Source organism: Drosophila kikkawai, chromosome 2L, assembly GCF_030179895.1.
Source record: "Drosophila kikkawai strain 14028-0561.14 chromosome 2L, DkikHiC1v2, whole genome shotgun sequence".
NCBI lineage: Eukaryota > Metazoa > Arthropoda > Insecta > Diptera > Drosophilidae > Drosophila > Drosophila kikkawai.
The window spans coordinates 22,848,687-22,873,387 of record NC_091728.1 but is presented as its reverse complement, the minus strand read 5'-3'; the positions used below and the strand labels follow the sequence as shown (position 1 = coordinate 22,873,387).

At 38.6% G+C, this 24,701-nt stretch overlaps 5 protein-coding genes across 6 annotated transcripts; all 5 read right to left on the bottom strand.

Annotated features, from left to right (window-relative positions):
- Window positions 1-728: 728 nt before the first annotated feature.
- LOC108080698 (tetraspanin-7-like) lies at window positions 729-2,373 on the bottom strand. The gene is made up of 4 exons (XM_017175536.2): window positions 2,320-2,373; window positions 1,604-1,762; window positions 856-1,218; window positions 729-785 (listed from the first exon to the last, which is right to left on the bottom strand). Exons 1-4 carry the CDS (start codon window positions 2,371-2,373, stop codon window positions 729-731), a joined length of 633 nt encoding a protein of 210 aa, XP_017031025.1.
- Window positions 2,374-2,379: 6 nt separating this feature from the next.
- LOC108080706 (tetraspanin-36-like) lies at window positions 2,380-4,500 on the bottom strand. The gene is made up of 4 exons (XM_017175543.3): window positions 4,239-4,500; window positions 3,985-4,167; window positions 3,274-3,636; window positions 2,380-3,203 (listed from the first exon to the last, which is right to left on the bottom strand). The coding sequence occupies exons 1-4, from the start codon at window positions 4,296-4,298 to the stop codon at window positions 3,123-3,125; spliced, it is 687 nt and encodes a 228-aa protein (XP_017031032.1). The 5' UTR covers window positions 4,299-4,500; the 3' UTR covers window positions 2,380-3,122.
- A 192-nt stretch (window positions 4,501-4,692) lies between these two features.
- Tsp42Eh (Tetraspanin 42Eh) lies at window positions 4,693-6,286 on the bottom strand. 2 transcript variants are annotated; one of them, XM_017175546.2, is made up of 5 exons: window positions 6,130-6,286; window positions 5,860-6,054; window positions 5,633-5,797; window positions 5,369-5,566; window positions 4,693-4,946 (listed from the first exon to the last, which is right to left on the bottom strand). In XM_017175546.2, exons 1-5 carry the CDS (start codon window positions 6,187-6,189, stop codon window positions 4,869-4,871), a joined length of 696 nt encoding a protein of 231 aa, XP_017031035.1. In that variant the 5' UTR covers window positions 6,190-6,286; the 3' UTR covers window positions 4,693-4,868. The 2 variants fall into 2 exon arrangements, with proteins under 2 accessions (XP_017031035.1, XP_041631916.1); XM_041775982.2 differs by having other exon boundaries at window positions 5,860-6,050; window positions 6,130-6,285.
- A 332-nt stretch (window positions 6,287-6,618) lies between these two features.
- Window positions 6,619-11,159, bottom strand: LOC108080703 (protein late bloomer). Its single transcript, XM_017175541.2, has 5 exons — window positions 10,941-11,159; window positions 7,880-8,044; window positions 7,640-7,816; window positions 7,411-7,584; window positions 6,619-7,350 (listed from the first exon to the last, which is right to left on the bottom strand). Exons 1-5 carry the CDS (start codon window positions 10,998-11,000, stop codon window positions 7,270-7,272), a joined length of 657 nt encoding a protein of 218 aa, XP_017031030.1. The 5' UTR covers window positions 11,001-11,159; the 3' UTR covers window positions 6,619-7,269.
- An 842-nt stretch (window positions 11,160-12,001) lies between these two features.
- On the bottom strand, window positions 12,002-15,942 carry Tsp42Ef (Tetraspanin 42Ef). The gene is made up of 6 exons (XM_017175540.3): window positions 15,831-15,942; window positions 15,456-15,579; window positions 13,310-13,483; window positions 13,091-13,252; window positions 12,828-13,025; window positions 12,002-12,767 (listed from the first exon to the last, which is right to left on the bottom strand). The coding sequence occupies exons 2-6, from the start codon at window positions 15,510-15,512 to the stop codon at window positions 12,696-12,698; spliced, it is 663 nt and encodes a 220-aa protein (XP_017031029.1). The 5' UTR covers window positions 15,513-15,579; window positions 15,831-15,942; the 3' UTR covers window positions 12,002-12,695.
- Window positions 15,943-24,701: the final 8,759 nt, after the last annotated feature.

The window sequence follows — 24,701 nt, the reverse complement described above, 5'->3', positions numbered from 1 at the left end:
TATTATTCTTTCATTTGGACTCACCTGTAGCAGAGCGCTCAGGAAAAGGACTAATCGCTTCAATAAAATTAAAGACATACTAAATTATGGTAAAGTTTAATTATTATTATTCCGATAACAACGAATTTTTTTATTTAAAATTTAAATATAAATATTCGCACTGCTTCCCACTTCCTTAAAACCCCAGAGTCTGAAACAAACTGGCGATTAAAACCGCAATCAAAAATTTATAAAGTGCAGTTCTTAGCAGGCAGAGTTTGTCAGTTAGCAATCACTGGATATCGATAACAATTAAGAAAATATAATCGAAAAATAATCAATATTATCTTAAAATTCTTCAACATTTGATGTTCTTTCCGTCACTTTTTTATTATTTTATAAATCTATTCCCTTCGTGGTTATAATTTGACAAATACCAAATTAAAATGAAAGATTTTATTATTGAGCGAAGGCCTTATTATTTATAAAAACATTCCAGTAATCATTATGATGCAATATAAATTAATATATATCTTTATGTTTAAGTATCCAACATTTATTAACCTTCAAACAGTCAAGTCCTCGATTAATAAACACATAAATGTATATTACAATAAACTTTTACATAAAAAATTGTATCAGGATTGAAAGGATTACAAACATTTTCCTTAGCATAAAATTTACCGCCTTGTAAGAGCTTTTTTTAGGTGACTTATATAAAGCTTTACTTTCAGACGAAATTATTTCTCTCAGGTCTCGTTTTTCAAGTTGCTGTACAGCAAGCAACATAAGACAGCTCCCACAGCCTGAAAGAACCAAGGTTAAAAGAATAATATTACATAAATAAGTTCTAAATGACGGCGTTAAGAAACCAACCTCTCCGATGACAAGTAGCCAGCAGACGATTTTGAAGACCAGAAACTTGTCGTCAAAATACTCGGTAAATGCGGCCTTGCAGCCGGCCTTGTAGACACTGGACTGGTCCACGCACTTGTTGTCCAGACAGCAGCTCGAGGGGATGGCGTGGTGGATAATCCAGTAGTCCTCGGAACTGTTCACTCCGCAGCAGTGGAGCCAGTTCTCATAGTAGGCCAAAGCCCCGCTCTTATTGCGCTCCACCTCCCAGAGGCGTTCAAAGCCGTCGCTGATGATGCCCGAGATACCGTCCTTAATGCCATGCGAGACAATGACGAGGAAGACCACCTGGGTCAAAATCAGCAGAACCACGGCAACTACGTACTGCACGGGAATAAATAATGTTTAGGAATTAATTGTTTCTCATTGAATGGATTTCCTGGCACGACAAAGTATATTTATATCTATATAGGGATATTATCATTTTAGTGTAACTAAATTATTGAGTATAACCCTTGCAGGGTATTATAATTTCAGTCAGAAGTTTCCAACGCAGTGAAGGAGACGTTTCCGACCCTTTAAAGTATATATATTCTTGATCGAGCCATATATCTTGCAATGTCTGTCCGTCTGTTCGTCTGTCTGTCTGTCCGTCCGTCCGTCTGTCCGTCTGACCGTCAGTCCGTCTGTCCTCCCGTCTGTCCGTCGTGCCGATGTTAGCTTAATTTCTTGTTTTTATTTAATCTAACCAATATATTTATATACTTACCACCAGGATGCGTATAGGAGCCCCGCTCATGACAGCTTTAAAGCCGAAGATCGCCATTATCATGATGACAAACCCAATAATGATAACCAAGCCTCCGGAATATGTGTTACCAGTGTACAACAAGAGAATGCCATATCCGATCAGAATTAAACCTAACACCTGCGGAAATTACAATAAAGTCAATGTATTGCCACTTACAACCCTGTCTAATGAGTTTTCCCCTTCAAGAATAAGTAAAAAAAAACTTGAACTATTTGACGAAAAAATATATAAATAGAAATGTACATAGATCGACTTCCGCTCTTCTTGTAGTCTGGAGCACTGTTATTAGATGATTTATATTATAGTATGTATTCGAGTTTTGAGTGCTTATGAGTCGATTTGTAACAATTGAAACAAAAAATGTGATTTTTTATATTAAACATAAACACAATTTAACGTAACTCAACTTCTTATTATTAATAATTTTTTAGTTAGATTTTGAAACTATTTTGAGAACGAAAGCACTCAAGTCGAGAACGTTAAGAACTGGGTTTTCTCATTGTACATTTAATCCCTAGACGATCATTCAAGCAACATTATTTTCAGTTTGTTATCTGGAAAGATTTATAAACCTCTCTTGATTTTTGATAAATTTTGCCAACTCGCCAATCATTGTTATTTAGAGTAAAAGTATGTATATTCCCTAAAGATATTATTCTTACATTTGTACTTACCTGTAGCAGAGCGCTTAGGAAAAGGACTAATCGCTTCAATAAAATTAAAGACATTCTAAATTATGGTAAAGTTGAATTATTATTATTCTGATAACAACGAATTTTTTATTTAAAGATTTAAATATTCAATATTTGCACTGTTTTTCACTTCCATAAAACCCCAGAGTCTGGCGCAAACTGGCGATTAAAACACAAATCAAAAATGTATAAAGTGCGTTCTTAGCAGGCAGAGTTTTTCAGTTAGCAATCACTGGATATCGATAACAATTGAGAAAATATAATCGATAAATAACATGTCTTTTCTGAAAATTAGGATATCGATAACAATTGAGAAAATATAATCGATAAATAACAGATCTTTTCTGAAAATTCTTCAACATTTGATTTTCTTTCCGGTACTTTATAATTTATTTTTTAAATCTTCTCCATTCAATAAATAACATAATTTAAAAAAATTTAATATTTGAGAGAAGACCTTATTATATATAAAAACATTCCTGTAATTATACATTATTTATTTTGCAATCATTAAATTCAATTTTTTTAAATCAAAAAATATATTTTTATATATATTAAAAAAAAATATAACCAAAATTTATTAATCTTCAACCATTCAAGTACTTGATTAATATATATATATAACACATATAATTATATTTTAAAAAACTTTTACTTAAAAATTTCCGTCAGAATTGCCAAATTTCTCATTAGTAAACAGTTTAGGAAATTTAACAATTGATTAGAAAATTCTCGAAAAAGGTTATTTTTATTTAATACTTATATTAGGTGACTTAGATAAAGCTTCACATCCAGACGGCATTATTGCGCCGACTCTGGTTTTTCACGCTGCTGTACAGCAACCAACCAAAGACAGCTCCCACAGCCTAAAAGAATCAAGGATTAAAGTATTAAATTATAAAAATTCATTATAAAAGAAGGCGCTTGGTAACCAACCTCTCCGATGACAAGCAGCCAGCAGACGATTTTGAAGACCAGCAACTTGTCGTCGAGATACTCGGTGAATGCGGCCTTGCAGCCGACCTTGTAGACACTGGACTGGTCCACGCACTTGTTGTCCAGACAGCAGCTCGAGGGGATGGCGTGGTGGATAATCCAGTAGTCCTCGGAACTGTTCACTCCGCAGCAGTGGAGCCAGTTCTCGTAGTAGGCCAAAGCCCCGCTCTCGTTGCGCTCCGCCTCCCACAGGCGCTCGAAGCCCTCGTTGATGCTGCCCGAGATGCCGTCCTTGGTTCCATGCGAGGCCATGCTGAGGAAGAGCAGCTGGGTTAAGATCAGCAGCACCACAGCACCTACGTACTGCACAGGAAAAATTAAGATTTAAGGATCAGTATCAATTTTAGAAACGATAATTGCAAATATCCTAGCCTCCACTTCAACTATATCAGTTTAAAATTGAGAACTAAGATACCTGATAAATTAAGTTTAAATCTTGATCTACAAATTTAGTATCCGTTCCAATCTGTTGCCTTATACCACTATTATCCTTAGACCCCGAGTTTCTCTGCTCGACCTCTGCTCTCGTGTGGCGTTTGGCAAGGGTCCTCGGCATAGTACAGGCAGAAGGTCTTTGCTAAATCGGCTCGCCTAGTAATGCTGGCAAGGACTAATAATAATAATAACTATAATAGCTACATAGCTACTTACGATCAGGAGCCGAACAGGTGCCTCATGGATGGCCGCCAGGCAGCCGAAGATCGCTATGATCAGGATGACAACACCCAGGCCGATGATGAGGCCGCCGGCGACGCTCTCACCGATGCTGACGGCATTCTCGGCGGCGGAGATCAAAAAGAAAATTCCGAAGGCGATCAGCGCCAGTCCGAGCACCTGTGGAAATCACAGCGTATAAAGGTACACGTACACACCACGCCAGGCACACACGATCTGCCCACACTCACGGAGAATACAAAGTTCAGCAGGAGCAGCAGATGCTTCACTGTGGTGGCAGCCAGGCCCATGTTTACTGTGATTCCAACTGAAGACGACTGGCGAAGTCAACGAGGTTGGGCGCAATACATCGGCTATGTTACGTATATGGCGTTGTTCAATAGCCAGTTTCGGCTACGCATCCGTCGGATACGAGGCTGCGATATGGCAAGATCTCTCGGGAGCTGACCGCTGAGTTTCAGCGGCGTGAATCAACTGAGTGCTATGATGTGGGGGATACAAACCGTAAACCGAAACAGTGTGTTTTGTTATGTATAAAGCACATTCTATCTATAAATCGGTGAGTGAAAATCGAGAGCGGCGAGAATCGCCCACTTTTGGCGGGCGAGCTTTTCTTGTTTACCTCCGTGCGAGTTTTCTTGTAAAAGTTTAGTGACTGCCAGCAGCTGGCTTTTTATTTTTACGTTTTCGTTTTCGATTCGATTTATTTTTCGGCGTGGGAGCGCCAGTTTACAGTTTACAGTTTTATGAATGAATACTTGGTATTTGTAGCCTAACATAATTATTAATCGTAAATTACAATCACAATTCGTCTAGGAAATTACTCACAACAAATAACGATAATACAGTGGCAACTTAATTTAATTATAGAATCGTATGCGGTCGCGATGGTTGCGAATGCTGTCTACCAGGTAGCAGGTGGTCACGGAGCCAGCGAACTGCAAATTAGAATCAATGATTATAGTAGTATTAAGTGATTAAATCTATTAACTATAGGATTGTTTGATGATGAAAAAAGCTTTGAACTCAGCGGTCAAGAATGCAAAAAATTTCAGAGACTGTAAACCAATTACAATATTCTCGAAAAAGTAAAGTGAATACCAAATATATTATCTAAAAGCTAAATAAAATAGACTTGAGTTCATACAAATTGCTTTGAAAATCTTAAACAATGCCTTAGATATTTACACAACAAGTCATAATAAACAAATAGAACGTGATATAAATGGAATCTCGTCATTATATGAGCAACACCACCAAAATACCAGTGTTTTATATAATATAATAAATCGTAATATTACCCAATCTCGTCATTAATTCTATTTTAAGTACAATAAATACCCTAGTATGTATGACTCACCTCGAAAAGTATTAGAAACCAGCTCAGGGAGTTAAAGTTTCTGGTTTTCCCGCTTACGTACTCCTTGAACTTGGCCTCGCATCCTGACATAAAGAGATTCAGGAGCTTGGTGCAGTCGCGATCGAGACAGCAACTCGGCGAAGGTTCCTTCTCCAGATGCAGATAATCCTCGGCACTGTTGCGACCACAGCAGTGAAGCTAAGGTTACGAATAGGAAGGGAATTAAGGCACTTGGACTCTAGAAAGACCAGCAATAATGCTTACCCATTCCTCGTAGGAGTTGAGGGTGCTGTTGCCCACATGCTGCAGATCCCACAGGTCTTCGAATCCCTGCTTTAGAGCCTCCGGCAGAGACTCCCTGCTGGCGCCAAAACTAATGCTAAACATAACAAACTGGACGATCAAAAGGAAGACCAATACAACAGCATACTGGAAAAATACAGCATATATAATACAATCAGATAATATTTAGTGTCCTGCTAAGCACTCACACAAATCAGCAGGGTCCTGGAATCCTTGGCCACGGCCACAGTGCCATAGATGCTGGCCACTATGACAACGGTGCCCAAGAGGATGCAGAGTGCGGCGGCCAGGTCCTCGCCATGGTCCATTCCCAGAACTTTCTGCTGGTCGGAGAGACTGTCCAGCAGCCAGACCCCATACCAGATCAGCAGGCAGCCACCTAGCTAAATCCATTATCCATAATCCATTAACCATATTCCTTTTCAATGTCAGCCGATTGGCTATTTTTGGGCACTTACAGCACAGATGCCACTGATGACACACAGCACGTATCTGAGCAGGCGGGTGGTGCAGTACATGTCCGAAAATTCAACTTTCAATGATTAATTTTCACGAGTTTTCCGCTGGCGCGAGCACACCTTGAGCACTGCCACCAAACCATCGACTAAAGTCGCATAATCTTCATTTGTTTGTTTGGGCGACGCTCTGCGCGTCGGATGCCTCGTCGGATTCTGTCGCCATCCGGTCCGGTCCCATCCGATCCACTGGCCAGATGCAATAGACGCTCGGGGGAAATCAAAAGAAAATATAGAATACAAATGAAAATTAGCGGGAGGCGCCCGCCCACGCGTCCCCACAAAACTTGACGAGGCAGCATGTGTCCACCCTCACCTTCCGACCGGCACTCCCCGCATTTTTTTTTTTTTTTTCTGTAGGAATTATCATCGGAATGATGTCAACAGATCTTCGGGTCCCCCGAAATTCCGAAACACACAGAACACACGATCTATGGACAATTCTTTATTTTGGCTTGGCTTTTGAAATGCTGTCACAAAAATGGTGGCTTAAGTCGAGCTTAGTGTAGATTAAATTACATGTAAATGGTTACATTCCGTTTCTGCTTGAATGTTACAGTTAGTCGAGGCAGGAACCGACAACCAACAGTTACTACTAAAAGTCGGTCAGCAAAATTTTTAAGATTCAGTTTTAGATTTAAATATTTATAAGATTTGAGTAACATTTACTTTGCAGCACATAAAAAATAACAAAAGCAAGACCTTCATTGCTAAAATCATAAAAAAAATATATGTTTATAAACGAAATTATGGTGTTACATCATAAAAACAATAAGTTTAAGTACTTAGCTAAATGATAATTAATACATAAGCCTACACTGCAATATTCATAAATCAATGTATGGCTTTCTTTAAAAGTAACTGAAGTAAAACTGTTGTGGCTCCCAATCCGAACTAACAAGTTGAAAACAATCACACGCACTGCCCTCGGATTACCTCGCTAAAGTAAATTGGTTTTGGAATCTCTATTGAGTCTGCGATTTTTGCATTTGTATGGAGAGTTCTTTGGCCTTAAGTATGCGCATCTTGGAGTTGGTTTCTTGAAATGCAATCTATTCCAAAAACTGTACATGGACCAGCATCCTACTTCTGGTAGTACTTGGAGCGTCGCCAGCGATTTACAATGCTGTTGGCCAGGACATAGGCCAACAGGGCGCAGATAATCTGAGAAATACATTAGAAATTAGCTATAATTTTGAAAGAATTTTTTTAAGCACGACGAACCTCCACGCCGACTAGCACCAGGGAGACAATGTTGAAGGCCGTCCAGCGCTCGGCTATGTAGTCCAGAAACTTTTGCCGACAGCCCTCGAGATTCAGTTTATCGGACTCCCTGTTGTAGCAACTGTTGGGGGGCCTCACATAGTCATCGGGTCCCACATTGCCGCAGCAGTCCAACTGTAATGTGTAAAGTTAAAAGGGAAGGTCGTGAAAGATCTGTTGCCGCACTTACCCATCGCTCCAGACTGGCAATCTGGCTCTGATTTCCCGGCTTGATGGGCACCGGCTGGTCGTTCCACAGCTGATCAAAGGTCTTGTCCACGTTTATCAGCAGCGATGTTTGGAATGCCCAAAGGAAGCCCACAGCCAATATTTCCAACACAATCAGAATTATCAATATGACCACAAACTGAATAGAGAAAAAAAGAGCCAAAATTAATATTAGATTTCAAAGAATCCCTTGATTACTTACAGTCTTCGATATGCTGCTGCTCTCACGTGCCGCCCCAAGGGATCCGAAGAGCGCAGCCAGCACCACGATCACGCCCAGGCCAATGATGACGAAGCCGGCCGTGTTAAAGTGCTCGAACTTGTAGACGATGTGCACCCCAAGGCCAATCACAACCAGGCCGAACAGCTGTCGAACGAGAGAGGTGGGAAGTGGTTGATTGAAAGTCTAAATACATTCTATGTGGCCCGAAAAGTGATAAAACGGTAGCCACTCGAAGGTTGGTCGCTGAGTCAATATGCAAATTGGGCCTGTGGAAATTCTCCAAGTAACGGACTGCTTCATAGATCAAATCATATTGCTAATGACTCGCCCAGTCCAAGGAAATATTGTTAATTAAACATCCTAAGGCGCCATAAGTATTCTTTATAATGATTTTGCTATTACAGAGGCGCAAAGGTGCTTATCTTTGTATGGAGCTACTCATCTCATTCTTCATTTTCTTATAACTCTCACTAATGCTTTTAAATATTACGTATACGCAGAGGTGACTGCCGAAATTGCACGCTCCCCAGCTCACCTATAACTTGCTTAGGCTCGTTTGGCGCTAAACATCTTATTCTTTATACTGTCTTTGCTCCAATGCAGCGACATATTACGTATACGCAAAGGTGTCTGCCGAAATCGTACGCTCTCTGGCTCTGGCCTCTCACTGGCCGCCTGCATACACAGCTAGATGCATTTTAAAATAGCCACAATGACTCACTAGATCCGCGAACGCAATGCGATATTTCACACACTCCCGACAAATTCGGACTCCTCGTAATTTGGCACTTGGCATCTCGCCAGGGAAGAGCTAAGAACACAAATCTGTCCTCCTACCGATTGTAAGTTTGTGAAACGCGTAATAATCTACAATCCAACGAGTGTTGATGTTTGCACACAGCAACCTGTTGCCGCCAACAATTTGTAAATTATTTTTACAATTGTCGGAGGGGCAAACATGAAAACCAGTCGGCAAATAAGCTGGCTTTGACGTGACTTGTTTGTTTGTCACTCGAGCTCTGGCTGCGCCCGGCTTCGACAAACCCCACGTTTCGGCCGGCACCATTTCGGCTCAGAGCCTACGACTCGGTAATTATGAATGATTTAACCGATTAATCATTTAAGCCAGGGCTGACTTCGCCTTTAATCCCTGGCCAAAAGCGTTTAGGCAGCCCTAAACTGGGCCTAATGCTTTAAGGCACTGCGGCGACTTGGACAAATATGAACTTAGGCCGCAAGTTGTGCATATTCAATGGGCTTTGGTGCCGAATATGGCTGCGGCAAATAGCATTTACATTAATTGAGTTACAATCAAACGGCGGAATCGACACTGGGCCATCAATTAATGTGTACGAGACAATGAAGATGAGCTCTAATCCAGCACCAGGCACGTAGCACTCAGACATCTGGCATTATGCTGTGGGCATTCAGCGCCATTTAATTGTAATTTATTATGCTGCGGCGCCCAAGTCCAAATAGGCGCTGACATAACCCTCCAAGGGCCTGCGAAAGAAAACAGAAAACATGACTATATATACGAGTTCCTCGAAACTTGAAAATCGGGAACAAACAAATGGAAACCAAGCGTGCCAGAATCTGGAATTGTTTAAGACCATCGAATCGTAATTAGACTTGGTAATTGACAGCTGGATTGGGTTACTTAATGTTTCCCCTCCCCAAGGCTGATAGGGAAGAGTATCTAAGGCGCGCTGTCACGAGTGCCTAAGGAGACACTCAGGTGCTGTCCCATAAAATAAACACGATAAGGAACCCAAAGAGTTGGCAACAGAGGGGGCGCAAAGGCGTTTTTATTAATTTGCTCTCATTTCCCCGCGCAGACACAACAATTAAACGCAATTATCGCCGGCGTGTGCAAGGTCAGACCAGTACTCTGACTAGTGAGTCAAACTAATTTGCATATCGTCTGGTGATAACGCGGAGTGGGCAGACCAATTGCCAATGTCGGCGCCCCAAATAAATGTACAAAACAAGTTGCGGCTCTGATTTATGTGGGTTTTCCTAGTGGCAGACAAACAGAGACAAAGGTTAGGCCCTACCCTAAAGTAGAATGAAGTAATTGTTGGGCTTAGGCTGCCTGGGCATAATTGAAACCTCTCTCGGCGCGAAAATCAAAAGTGAACTCGCCTGGAACCAAATGCGGAAAATCGCGCATACGCCGTGTGGTGCGCCGGCTGGCATTTCCTCAGCCTTCGGCCGCATTCCATCCAAACCGAATGCCAGAAAGATGCCCAAAACGTCTACGAATGACATCAACATACTCGTAAAAGTATATAGCAAGCCAAACCAAAATCTCGCTCAAGTAAAACCAACTAAAACAACGGCGAAAATCTAATAAAAATTTTATATATTCTTGTTCAGGGTTAAGTGACGGCGTGGGTGACCAAGTTTCGACTTGGCTGTCAGCTAATGTGGAGGAAACACACACAAGCACAACAAAAAATAAAAACTGATCAAGAAAACAAACAGAAAACTAAAAAAATAAATTAATATATCACATTTGAAAAAATATATTTTTAGGCAGGGAAAACTCATGTTCAGAACTGGATGGATGCCACCTCCTCCATGAACATGTTGTGGCTGCGACTCGAGTTTTATTAGCTGCGCCCAAAATTTGCATCAAAATGGAACAGAACACTAAGGCCTTCGGTAATAATTTAAATGCTGGCCAACTCAGCGACTTGTAAAACTATCCGCTGGCGAAACTACAGATATATCTGTGTCCAAGGGGCCCACCCGATGTTTATTTTCTGCGCCATCAAATAAACAATTGGCCACATCAAAGACCGACAGATCTTTGAATGAACTTGGGGGGCGAAGCTGGAGAATTTAGACCCTGGCACTTGGCCAACGGCGGGGCCAAAGGGGCAGACCATAATTTTCCTGCAATTAGCCTTGGCCAGAGCTTAAGTTTAATTCATGTTTTAGTGGTTTTTCTCGGGGCGCTTGCTAGCTGAATCTTATCTCCGTCACTTGACTCTGGTGTCATCAGATCACTTAACCACCTAATCGCTGTACTCACGGCATAGATAATATCGCTGAAGAGGGCAAACACCTTCAGCACGTTCGTGGAGCAGGCCATTATCGCGGATCCTTGTTTTATATATTTCTTTTTTTTTTCAAATCAGGACTCGAATTATTTCGATTTTTGTGCTCTTGGCAACGCCGCGCTTCTTGTTGACTATTCGAAAATATTTATAGGTGTTCTAACGGTCGCTGGGGGTTCATGTTCACCGCTCGACTGTTAACTGAAAACTGTTCGCCGTTCCGACCGTTCCACTCTGTGGTGATGGCGCGAAAAGCGAAAAGCAAATACGAAAAGCGAAAGCTTTGGCACGAAGTGGAATCGAAATGCTTGGCCGCAAAAACTAGCAATGTTTTTCTCGCTCAACTAAATATTTACGTATATCAGCACGGCGGTATGTGCATATAAACAGAAATAGATTCGATTCGATTTAAATAAAATAAAAGAGAGCGTCGCTATACACATATTTTAATTTTATTTTTCACCATTTTCAGCGTGTTTCATTCTATTTTCTTTTGCAGAATCAACAATAAATAAGTTTCATATTGAAAACTATAGATCACACCCACTTTAGTTCGAAATTATATTTTACTGAAGGCCCAAGAAGATTATAGGTGACTTGGTATAAGAATGCGTTGGTACTCTAATAAGAATGTGAGTCATGCAAAAAGAGGAAACTCGTGTTCAACGGGAGGGTCATATTTTCCATATTAAATTTACAGAAATTTAGAGATTTAAGAAAAAATGTTTAGAAATCTAAAATTTAGTAAAAAAAAATATAATTCAAAACTTGTATCGTTTTTGAGGTAATATTTTGTAGCACAGTTTTGGGCACTTTTTTAAGAGATTTCATCAAAATATATATGCATATAAAATGTACAAGAAAAAAAAAAATTTAAAAACAAAATGCTTGGTTTTTGTTCTACCTCAAAAACAACTATAATCACTAAAATATCCAAGAATAGTCTTAAAATGTATAATTTTTTTTTATTCAACATTATAAAGCATAGTTTTAAGCACCCCTTTAAAAGGTTTAAAAACCGCTAATAAAAAGTATCTCCTTTTTTTGTTCATTTATTTAGAAATATTTTTATAATAAATAATATTAAAACTAGTTTACATTTCTTACTTTAGTTTTTGTGAGTTATTTCCATTGAAATTCAAGTGTGAGTTAGGTTAAGCCCTAGCATAGTACTGGGTTCGTATAGTTTTGAGTTTCAATTTCCAAATTTTAACAATTTTTTTCCGCATTTTCAAACCAATTAGATAATGTTGTAATATATTTATACCCTTGCAGGGTATTATAATTTAAATCACAAGAATTCAATTCAGTGAAGTAGTTTCCAGCTCTTCAAAGTATGTATTTTGTCTGTATGACAACAGCCGACTGGATCTAGCCATCCATGTGTTTACGCAAACTAGTCTCTTCGTTTTGAAGATAGTCCTCTTTGTATTCTCCCTAGTTTGTCGGAACAGACAAGATCGGACGACTGTCATGTAGCTGCCATTAGAAATTTATAGAAAAATATTAACAACTTTATCTATGGCCATAAAATTTCGGAATTAAAAGCAAATCGGATGACTTTGTCATATAGCTGCCATAAAAGTCTTCTTAATGCTGCAAGAGTATAAAAACCTCGGCGTGCCGAAGTTAGCTGCCTTTCTTGTTTTTGTTAATTTTCAATTTTCGTCGCCTTCAATACATAAATGTAATTTTCTGTGTTCTTAAAAAGAATCCTTTGCAAGGATCCTTTAGAAATAAGATCGTCTGGCATCGTTGCGTATGCTGTTGCACAGGCGACAAGAGGCAACGCTCAGCAGAAGCTGGAAGTAAATAAAGATTAGCTCTCCTCTCGTTAAAGTTTCTATGGTGACGCAACCCACCTCGAGACCGATCAGCACAAAGCCAATAATGTTGAAAATCTTAGTCAGATGCAGCCAGTAGTTCTCAAACTCCACACGGCAACCGGTGTGAATCAGGTTCTCGGGCTTGCTCTTGTCATGGTCGCGGAAACAGGTCACCGGCGGCAGGCGTTCGTTGACAATATAATCCTGGGGACTGCCTCGACCGCAGCACTGGAACTGAAGGTCGGAAAAATCAGATAACAAACATATCTACCATAGAAAATATTTTGCGGCAAACTTACCCAGTTCTGGTAGAGCGACATGGCCCCGGGACTGTTCAGCTCCTCCTCCCAGCTGAGGTCCACGGCGCTGGCTAGGTTGGCGGCCACCGACTTATCCTGAGTGAACAGCAAGTAGACCACAGCGAACTGGGCAAGGATGACGAGGCATAGGAACACAATGAACTGCAAGGAGACAAGCATTATCCCAACGAAGGAACATTTTTGGTTAATATAGCTTACCGTGACTGTGCAGCAGACATTCTCGCGCCAAGCGGAAAGGTATCCCCATAAGACCACCACCAGGGCAGCTACTCCCAGAGCCACGTACCCGTAGGCCGCCAGACCACCAATTTGGTTTAGATTGTAGGACACTATCACATAGACACCAAAAGATATCAGCACCAGGGCCAGCAACTGTGGGAATAATAAGAAAGGGTAAATATTGGGTTAACCACGAAGTTATCTGTTCCAAAATTGTTTTCTTTCTGTGTGGTTCTTTAATTTTATAAGTCTTACGAGATGGCTGAACAATTTAAATATTAAAAAAAATTTATGACACTGGTTGTTTAATTAAATCTAAGTGATACGAAGCTTTAAGGTTTTTTTTAGAATTGAATTCATTTATTTTTACTTATAAAACGGAATTCGGAAAACATCAAAATTGATTGTTTATTACCAAATTTATGATTTCTAAGAAATACATTTTATTCAAAATGAGATTAAGACCACAAATAAAGCTATATTCTTTAAGCCGAATTTTGTATACCCTTGCAATTTGATTAAAAATTTACTGAGGATCCAAGAACCATAGAATTTTTATAACAACAATTTTTGTATATATATTTTCAGATTATTTCTTCATCATTTTACGATCGTTCATATGTATGACACTTATATGATATACTTAATTTTTTAAAATTGTATAAAATTTATAACAAATATAATAAATGGTCAGATCTCGAAATAGATGAAAATATTTTGAAAAACAATAGAGTCATAATTTTTTTTTTAATAATATTCCTGTTGTTTTTATAAAGGCTTCAAGATATAGTGTTCTGATCCAGCAATAAAAAGAAGCCTAATTTTAAGTTTCATCCAGATAATAAGAAAGAATATCATAGCTAGATCTACTCGACGGTTGATGTCATGGACTTTATTAGGCTCAATACATATCTCTTTCTGAGCTTAATAAACTTCTAGCAACAATAAGACCTCCTCATTGTAAGGGTATTAAATAGAGTAAATAAATTTCTAAAAAATGCTATTATTTCATTTTCCTTTTTGGTACTTTTATTAGCAATTTATGTTATCCGGCTCAATAATTCCGAGAAATTTGCCAAAACAAAAACCCAAACAATTCCTAATAAAATCTTGAAGTTAAGAGCAACGTTGTTATTTTCAGCTCCTCCCTGTGCTCCTACCATGAGAGCATGCTCTATGCTCTTGGCCACCCTCCTCCTGTCAAAGACTACGTGTGACCTAGAGAGTTCCAATTTCACTGTTTTCACAAGTTCGGAACCAACAACTAACCATTAAAGAGCGGCCCTAATCGAGGGGCGTCCCTCGGACTAGCCTGACTGGCGTCTGGAATAGACAGACGCCAGGGAAATTGGCGGGATGGAACAGGGAGCGGAGGGAGAGTGGAGGACATCGAAAGGTCGCCCACGTCGGGATTATGCACACAGACAGGGTCCCTTGATTACTGTTCATATCTGATATCGGGGAGCTAACGCTTCGGTTTGGCAGCCTCTGATTGCTTCAGTCAACTTGAATTATTCAAATTAAGTCTCGGCCATTGAAAGCTTCCATTTCAGAAGGTGACGCAATGGATTCACTCAGCGATGATGTATGTATCTATGTATAAGAATTACTGACTGGAAATAACAAAAACATTGATGAATAAGCCCTGATAATGGACTTCAATTGACTCATCTGGCGCCAATAATCAACTATATACTCCTGGCGGGAATTCGGACACATTGAACCGCCCCAAATATCAATCGATTGGCACTGCAAAATTGATGAGTTGCTAGCCGATGGATAGGCCGATCACCATCACATATGCAGCGACCTCCGGGCGCATCTGTTCCTTCTCAGCGCGGCCGGCAATTAAAGTTGTACAAATAAAACAAATGTTCGTTATGGAGGAAACGGGTTTGGCCATTAGAAGCGTTTATACCAGGGCTCTTTCTGGAACAAGTGTCTGCGCATGAACTGATAACGATTATTATGCTCCACTGCTATTCTGGGCAACTCTGAGCAACTCAGTGAGCTGTTGTTATTATCAGTGCCATTGTACTACTATGCTTGGTCTGGGCAGAATGCCAATTGTCGCAATTGTGCACCAGAAGCAAGGCAGAGGCAGAGGCAGAGGCAGACTACTCACGGTGCAAAGTATGTCCAGGGCAAAGACCACCAGCTTCGCATTCGACGTGGATGCCATCGTGGAGAGTTGTCCTTGGGTTCCGATTATAGATCCTATGCCTTGAATTCCTGGCCGGGAGAGCGAGCTGCGGAAGAATGAAACTTGTCTTTAGCACAGCCATCTCTCTTTGCTAGTCTCTCCGCCTCCAATGAGATCACTGATCCAGCTCTGCGGGTGTGGCAATTCGAATCTATCGGGAAGATCGCCGCTCCGTGATTGATTTACTTTCAGTCAGCAATATGTGACGTCGACCCCAGAGCCGGAGACAGCGGGTCGGGGCTAAGAGCACGATGTAAACACTTTCCCATCGAGGGAAATGACTCATAAGCGCTGTACCTGCTTGGCGCGGAACTGTTTTTATCGTTGCCTCGGAACTGAATTGACTGACTGCCAGCCGGCTAGCTTTTCTCTCGAAAGCTCTTCGAGAGTTGGGGCTCATGGAGCGCTTTCAAATTTTCGATTTTTATCAATTTTTAAAACTAAATCATACATGGTTACACTGTAAAGCTTTCGCTACATATCGATAGTCATGTTTTGTCGGTTATATTCAAATATGAATTTTTTTATTGCATTTTACCTGTCTTAGCTAGAAACAAGTTTTTCTTAATGAAATCTTAAAATATTATTCAGTATGCTTTTATTCGTTTGTTTTATTTTGTAAAATTCATTAATAAGTCTCTAAATCTTTTTAACAAAAAAATTCTAAGATAAAATGTATTTTAATATTTTTAAAATTTTATTTAAACACGAATTATGACTTTTAAGTAAAGCTTAAGAATGTAAATTACGTTTTTTAAATATAAACCGTTTTTTATGGAGTCTGTTAAAAAATTTTCTTTATAGATAGATATAAATTGTTAAAATTCGCTTCTTACTAGTTATCTTAAAAAATATTGAAAATAGTTGGAAGGTAAGCCCTTTCCGATATTCAGAATTCAAGATAGAGATATGAAGATTCAAATCCATTGCCTAATAATTGAGTTGTTTTTATGTTTAATATAAATGAAAATAAAAATAAATATACCTATATATTTTTTAACGAATTTAAGACATTAGTTTTGCTATAAACGTGGCCAAATTTTGAAACATTTAAGCATGTTGTCGACATATTCGATAGCTTTAGATCTTAGAGTCTTTAAAAGGGGATAACAATCACCAATTTTTGCACAATTTTATAAATTAAAGGGGACAGGGAAAATGCATTAGTTGTCTTACAATAGGTATTTAAATGGAATTTATATTTTTAATATAATAATAATAATAATAAATAGAATGCTTATTGCCTTTGCTCTTCCAGTCCCACTTGGCTAGTCGATTCTTTTATTGAGCAGTATTCCAAGTTTCTACATTTTCCGAAAACCAAAACCAGGATGTATATGACAAAACCTAAAATTAAGGAACCATTAGTAATTTTAAATACGTTTATTCAAGTTGCTGAAAAACAACAAAAAGAATTATTGTCGAGATTCGAGGTTTGCTTCTGCTTTCGCATCGACGCACAGTAGCGCCTTTTCTCATTTAGCGTTGCAAAAATCATATCTTTTGAACCAAATAAGGTAATCGAATAATTGAAACGGCATTGGACAGGTAATTGTTGTAAAATATATGTCGGCGAGTTGGTTGCTAAGTGCAAATTTGGAAAGCTTGTTGCTATGGCAACAGAGTTATTCGGCATGCTCAGGTATTGGTAGCCCTGTAGGTGTCGCTGGCGCGCAGGCGCAATGACAGTTGAGTCGGTAACAGGAGTGTTACTGAGTGAGGTCTGTTCGTCTGTCGCAACAATAGGAGAGAATGAGAGAGACAGCTTGAGATTGTCTAGGAATGACATCTGAGTGAAAAGTAAGAAAAGGTGAAAGGGCCACAGGAAAAGTGGCGTGATGACAGATTCGATTTGACTGCGCAGGCGAACAGAACTCGCTGGCTCGACTACGGTTAAATTAAATAACGGATATCTCCGACATCAGAAGTGGGATTCACCATAGCCTCGCGGGCATTCTGATAAAGTGATTTTCGGTCGATACTAAATTCAGTGGCGCATCGAAGGCTTGCGCAGCCGCGTGGTGCGAGACACCGGAGTCGTGATAGGCAGTCAAATGCACTGGTCGCGTGTTGAGCCGGACGGTTGCAAGTGTCATCAGTGTCGGCCAGAAAATTTGGGGAAGAATGGAAGACAACAACAACAGCACACTGGCGGAACTGCGGCTGAAGTGCGGAGAGCTGGAGTGACGCACTTCAGGCGTGAGAACGGTGGTCACATTGCATCTGTGTGCACGAGATGGGTATCAGCGGCTGCGAGCGGCAGCGGCAGCTGCATGTAGAAGCGAGTTGATTTGTGTGATTCAACAGTGACAGTATCGGGTGAGCCCTTTCCAATTATTCTTTGATTTGGGAGCTAAATTGGCTAAAATATGGGAATAGAGATGTGTTTGATTGCAGTGTTGTTTGCCCATCTGCCTTCCCATTGGCGAGCCCTGTGCTACGATAGGTTGTGCTTAGACTATCGGAAGCAATATTCGAAAATGGTTTCGGACAGTGGCCTTTGCCGCTTATGTCAGACCCTGTGAAGGAAAAATGTTTCTGTTGAAAAATAATTAATTAAAATTACGAGTTGCCGTCTGTTTGGTCTGCCGTGCCGTTTGGTTTGAAGAGTGCATCTTCTACCTTCATCATGCAATTGTTAAGGCGTTTGGAATTTATCATGATTATTTGCGATAGTTTACATAGATGACGTGTTAATCATGGCAAACTCGGAAGAAAAGGCTTTCCGAAGGCTGAAGGTTGTATTAAATGTGTTGACTGTACCAGGGTTGCCATTTAACGTTACCAAATGTGGGTTTCTTGAACCTACTACGCAGTATCTGAGCTATGAGGTGTGCGGTGGAGAAATCAAACCCAATTCCTAGAAAATCCTTACGTTAAAGGTCCGTCCTTTTAATCGGTGCAATTAAGAGACCGTCGTAAGACCATTTATTGAATTGGTGCCTTGTTTTCAAAAACGTGTGCCTCGATTTTCTCAGATCATGAGACAGATTCTTCGGCTTCAAGTATCTTTAAGTGAAATGACGATATTCAGAAATTGGAACGAACGTTTTTAATATTATTACAAATGAGCCTGTAATCGTTATTTGTTGGTTCGAAACATCTGATCAAATTTGAAACAGATATAAGCTCTTGTGGATATGGTCCAATGCTAATACACCTAATTAATGGAGACCCTTATGTTGGTGGATATATTGGTAGAACTATGTGTCTTGTGGAGTCCAAGTAGCCTTTGTATGAATTGGAAATATTGGTTGGCGTGCAATTATTCTGACATTTTTGGCATTGTTTGCTCAGATGAGAGTTTGTAGTCTATACTTATTGCAGATGTAATCATTTCTAAACAAAAAAAAAATTAACTGAAGTGCATCATAGAGTAGAGGAAGAGAAAGCGCAAGGCAATTGTGGAATTCTTTTTGTGTCCAGAATTCACATGACTGATTTAACTCCGATAAATAAAAATAAATTGACAGAAAAACGTCTGAACTTAGAATGGAAATCTCAAATGACCGACTGATCAACTTCAGGATTTATTGGTATAGTTTATAAACAACTACAAATAATTGAAATTAACTTGAGTTACGAAGAGGGATTTTAAAGAATACAGAGAGGTGTGAGGCAATGTTATCTGCCAGTAGTGTCCCTTAAATTTTGTTGGATAGTTATTAATCAAGGTTATAAATCCGTTATGTGTTTGGGTTGGAAAAAATAGACTCAGCAATATTTATCAGAATTGTTGGAAATGACTAAGTTTAAAGATTGTTGAAAATTGTATCATGTGTAAAGTTGTAAAGTAGTCATCTGGCTGGATACCAGGACCGCAGAGGTGATGGGAAGATGCTCTTGGCGGGGTGCAACTTGCGGCGAACTGCACAGTTAGTAGTGCAACCAATGCAAGCCCTTAAGAGATGCCAATCGGACCCACCCTTTGGGCTTGATACCACCACATGACACAGAGAAAAGTATAAAGAAAGAGAAATTTAAAGCTACGTTATGCTGGTTCGGAAAAGCACTAGTTTTGATAAGGCAAGATTAATTTAAAATGAAAAATGAAAATGGAAAATATGTTAAGAATGAGAGAGAAAGGAGAAAGAAATGAAGATGAAAAATGAAAATGAAGATCGGCACCAAACAGAGTTTATAGAAAAGCTTGATGGTGGCTGATATGTTTTGAGATATCTGTCAAGTAAGCGAACTTTTATAAGTATGCGCATGAGTTTTTGAGGGCATAGCCAAATAGACAAAATAAGCAATGACGTTGATTGATTAAAGATTAAAGTTGATTAAAGATTTAGACGACTCAAGTGGAGATGCGTCTGATTCCCATGTGGGGAATGATGATATGGATGGCACGGTTGATGCCTTGGAATCCCAAGAGGGGATATAATGACCGCACCATAACAGAAGGAATTGTTATGGCGGGGGTCAGTGGAGACCGCACCAAAACAGAAGGAATTGTTATGGCGGGGGTCAGTATGTGGGTGTAAAAGGAAATACACCAGTTGATAAAGCTATGTAATTAGAGAAGTCTGAATTGTAAATTGTGATTAAAATGAAGATGTAATTTGTTATGTTATCATGAAACCAAGATGCTTATTTTGTCTAAATTCCTCAATACTTATGTTTAGAAAATTAATGAAATGTTTGTTGACAATAAAATGTAACGAGTACCGAAATTTTAGAATACTGTGATTTAAAGTTAACACACGAGGACGTGTGATTTGTCAGGAAGGCCGTGTCGGATCACATGAAACGGGGCCTACTTTATTCCTATGGTCAGAATATGTGAAGCGGAGCCTTTTGAAATACGAAAAGAGCTTGTACTCTATGGTTTCGAAAGGTTATCCTGCCAAACTAACATTTGAAGACACTAGAAGTGTAAGCGAGAGATCGCCGACTGAGGCACTCGTTGGTGGAATCATTTATAAGGCTGTGAGGGTCCAGAGAGACCGTGACGCAAGAGGTGCGTGTGAGCGTTGCAAAGTGTGCAGCAAGAGCCTGTATAAATTGATGAAGAGATGTTGAGTAAGAGTTGTGGTACGAGCAGAGAAAGAAGATACAGATTTGGTACGAGAAGAGAATGAAGTGGCGAGAAGAAATAAAAGTAAAGCTTATTTGACATGAATAAAACAGATAAAATGAAATGTTAAGTTGAGACCAAAGAGAGAAAAAAGAGAGAATGATAAATGACAGTTATGTTTAGAGCTATTAGAAGACACGTCACGCGAGGACGCGTGAATTGTCAGGATGGCCGTGTCGGCGAGTTGGTTGCTAAGTGCAAATTTGGAAAGCTTGTTGCTATGGCAACAGAGTTATTCGGCATGCTCAGGTATTGGTAGCCCTGTAGGTGTCGCTGGCGCGCAGGCGCAATGACAGTTGAGTCGGTAACAGGAGTGTTACTGAGTGAGGTCTGTTCGTCTGTCGCAACAATAGGAGAGAATGAGAGAGACAGCTTGAGATTGTCTAGGAATGACATCTGAGTGAAAAGTAAGAAAAGGTGAAAGGGCCACAGGAAAAGTGGCGTGATGACAGATTCGATTTGACTGCGCAGGCGAACAGAACTCGCTGGCTCGACTACGGTTAAATTAAATAACGGATATCTCCGACATATATATATGTACTGCATGAAGTACCACGCCCACAAATACGCCTTTTTAAAGGGTATCAAAGTGAAAAAAAATTTTTTTTCAATGAAAACAATTTTTAAACAAAAATTTTTATTTAATTTTTTATGTTTATTTTTATGTATTTGCTCAAATAAAAATAATTTGAAAACTGAAAAAAAAAAATTTTTTTTAATTCGAAGTGTAACCGCCACGCGCTACAGTTAGTATATTTCTTGAAATGTATGAAATTGTGTCGGTATTTTGGTATATTTTACCCTGAGTTGTTTTGGTTTTTTGCGTTGCATTTCCGCAGACGCAGCTCGACGCAGCCGATGAAAGTTAATTCTGATCCAGGAAAGATCCACGGAACTTGTAGTCATAGTGTAGTCAGTGCACTGTGCACTGCAGTGGCCGGCATTGGCGTCAAAAGATATAGACTACTTTAGGCAGAAAAAGGTGAAAAAAATGGACACCTGGCAGGTAGCGATTTACCTGTAGAAGCCCAAACCAAAGTGTCGTTTTTTTTAGGTTCTTTAATAGTTTATGAATGTATCTATCATTTAAAGTAAAAACCATGACCATTGGTTTTATGGTTTTTTTGTTATATTACCTGAAAGTCGACCAATTTACACATTTTTTTTTGTATGATGCAAAAAACGAAACAAAGTTCAACTTTAAATGCTCATAACTTCTACAAAAAAAATCTTAAAATTGATTTTATTGCAGATTCTGAATCCTTGTTAAATTTCCTGTCGAATAAGTATGGTTAAAATTTTTTTGCGAACATGACTTTTTTGATTTTTGCAACGCTAATTGTTCGAGAGGCGCTACTGTGCGACGCTTAGAATTCCCAACGGGTTCTAGTTCAGATGTAAAGTAAGAACAATGCCAAGCAGATAATCTGAAGATTTGGGTGCTTTTAACCACAGCTTCTACTTGTCTGTTGATAAGTTCTTATTTTGTTTTTGGCAAAAGTGGACAATTGAAAAGACTATTTTCATCATGCTTATGTGCCTACCCGCATAAAAAACGTGCACAGTTGACCGGACATTAAATTTTCCGCCTGCATCAAGGAGGATTACCACAAATATTTCGATTTCTACCAGAACGAACACTATTATCCACAAGCACAGCAGAAATTTTACCTATAGATTACAGTATTAGTGAATTGAATTTTGCTTAATACTTTACCAACTTTGAATTGCAGATAGATTAAGAGAAGTCCTGTTCCAGCCAAGACAACTGACTCAACTTCCAGGCTAGTTACCGTTTCTGAATATTCAAATCGAAACTCAGAAAAATAATAAGAGAATATATAAGCAGTTGAATTTAAATATATTGTGTAGGCGAAGAAAAAAAATATAAACCATGTAACGGCCCATAACATTGGCTTGCACATATTTAAATGTATCGAATCGCAAATAAAACCATCGACTATCGCCACTGTCAGTTTATAGACCCTTCTGCATCCTTTATATATGAGTTAGTTTTTATTAAGTTCCATAATTATCATAATTAACTACTATCAATTCGATTTGATGGAGGCATTAGTGTGCAATCAAAAAATTGTAGAGTTTGTTAATGAGATCGTCATAGATATTAATTTAATAAATTATTAACATCAGTTGAGCATTTATTTTGTTAAGTTGTTTTAGTTAGATTGATATTAACTGCTTAACTAATTTGAAACAATAGCTTTGGTATTGCAGTGACTTCAGCAGTCTCTCAAATCCTTTACTTACCTATTTTCTGAAAATTTTTAAAATTTAATACATAAAATATATTTTTTGTTTAAGCTTAGACAAGGTATTTTAATGAAGTTTAGTGCTATATAGTTAATTTTTTTTACTTTTTGAAAAATTAAGTTTATATAGATATTGCATTTGCTATTTAATATATGGTAATCCTTATGGTTTTTGCTCTTCCAGACCTACTTGGCAAGTAGAATCTTTAAGTGAGCAGTATTTCAAGTTTCTGCATTTTCTGATAACCAAAACCACGCTGTATACAACTAAACCTAAAATATAAGTAAGATTAATTATTTTGAATAAGTTTATGATGTTAGCTCATATGCATACTTGCATGAAAAACGTGCACAATTGTCCGGACATTAAATTTTCCGCCTGCATCAAGAAGGATTACCACAAATAGTTCGATTTCTACCAGAACGAACACTATTATCCACAAGGAGAGCAGAATTTTTACCTGTAGATGACAGTATTAGCGAATGGATTTTGTTGCTTTTCATATTTTACCAACGTTGAATTGCAGATAGACTAAGAGAAGTCCTGTTCCAGCCAAGACAACTGACAGAACTTGCAGGTTAGGTAACGTTTCTGAGTCGATTTCTGAATATTCAAATAGGACCTCAGAGAAATAATATGAGGATATATAATCTGTTGAATAGACAAATATTGTGAAGGAAATGGATAAATATGTAATCCATGTAACGGCCCAGAAAATAAGCTTGCACATATTTTTATGATTATCAAAGTAATGCTTCTAATCGCGAATAAAACCTTCGAATATCACTAGGATGAGTTTTCAGACCATTCTACATCCTTTATATATAAATTAGGTTTTATTAAGTTCCATAATAATCATAATTATCTATCAATTCGGGTTGATGGAGTCATTAGTGTGCAATCAAAAAATTAGGTTTGTTATAGAACTCTTCTTTCAATAAGTTATCCATATCAATTATGCATTTATTTTCTGAATAAAACTGTAACATTTATTAAATAAAATAATCATCTTGTTTAGAGTTGTTTTTCGTGGATTGATGTTTTTAAATATATTTATTGCTTAACGAATTTGAGACAATAAAAAAAACTTTGCTGCTAATTTCAGGGTCTTCAGCAGTCTCTAAAATCCCTTACTTACCTTATTGTGATAATTTATTGAATTTTGTCTAAGACAAGGTATTCAAATGGAGTTTCGTTTATGGAGTTAATTTATTTACTATTTGGATAAATAAAGTTTATCAAGGAGTTTAATTTACTACTTAATATACTATTTATTGTCTTTCCTCTTCCAGTCCTACTTGGCAAGTAGAATCTTTAATGGAGCAGTATTTCAAGTTTCTGCATTTTCCGAAAACCAAAACCAAGCTGTATATGACAAAACCTAAAATTTAAGAACAATTAATAATTTCAATGAGCCCATCATGTTTACATATTTGCATACCCGTATGAAAAACGTGTGTGATCGACAGGATATTTACGTTTTCGGTTGCTTCTATGAGGATTAAGACAAATATTTCGATTTCCACAAGTCCAAAAACTATTATCCACAAGCAGAGTAGAATTTTCACCTGCATATGACAATACAAGTCAGTGAAATTTTTGCTTTTCATATTTTACCAACTTTAAATTGAAGATAGATTAGGAAGAGTCCTGTTCCAGCCAAGAAAACTGACATCATTTCGAGTCCATACAACGATTCAGAGTGAAATGTAGAATTTTTGAATGGTTCCTCAGAGAAATAATATGAGACTATAAAATGATTAGATAAAATAAATGTACAGATGGAGAAGAATAAAAATAAAATCCATGTAACGGCC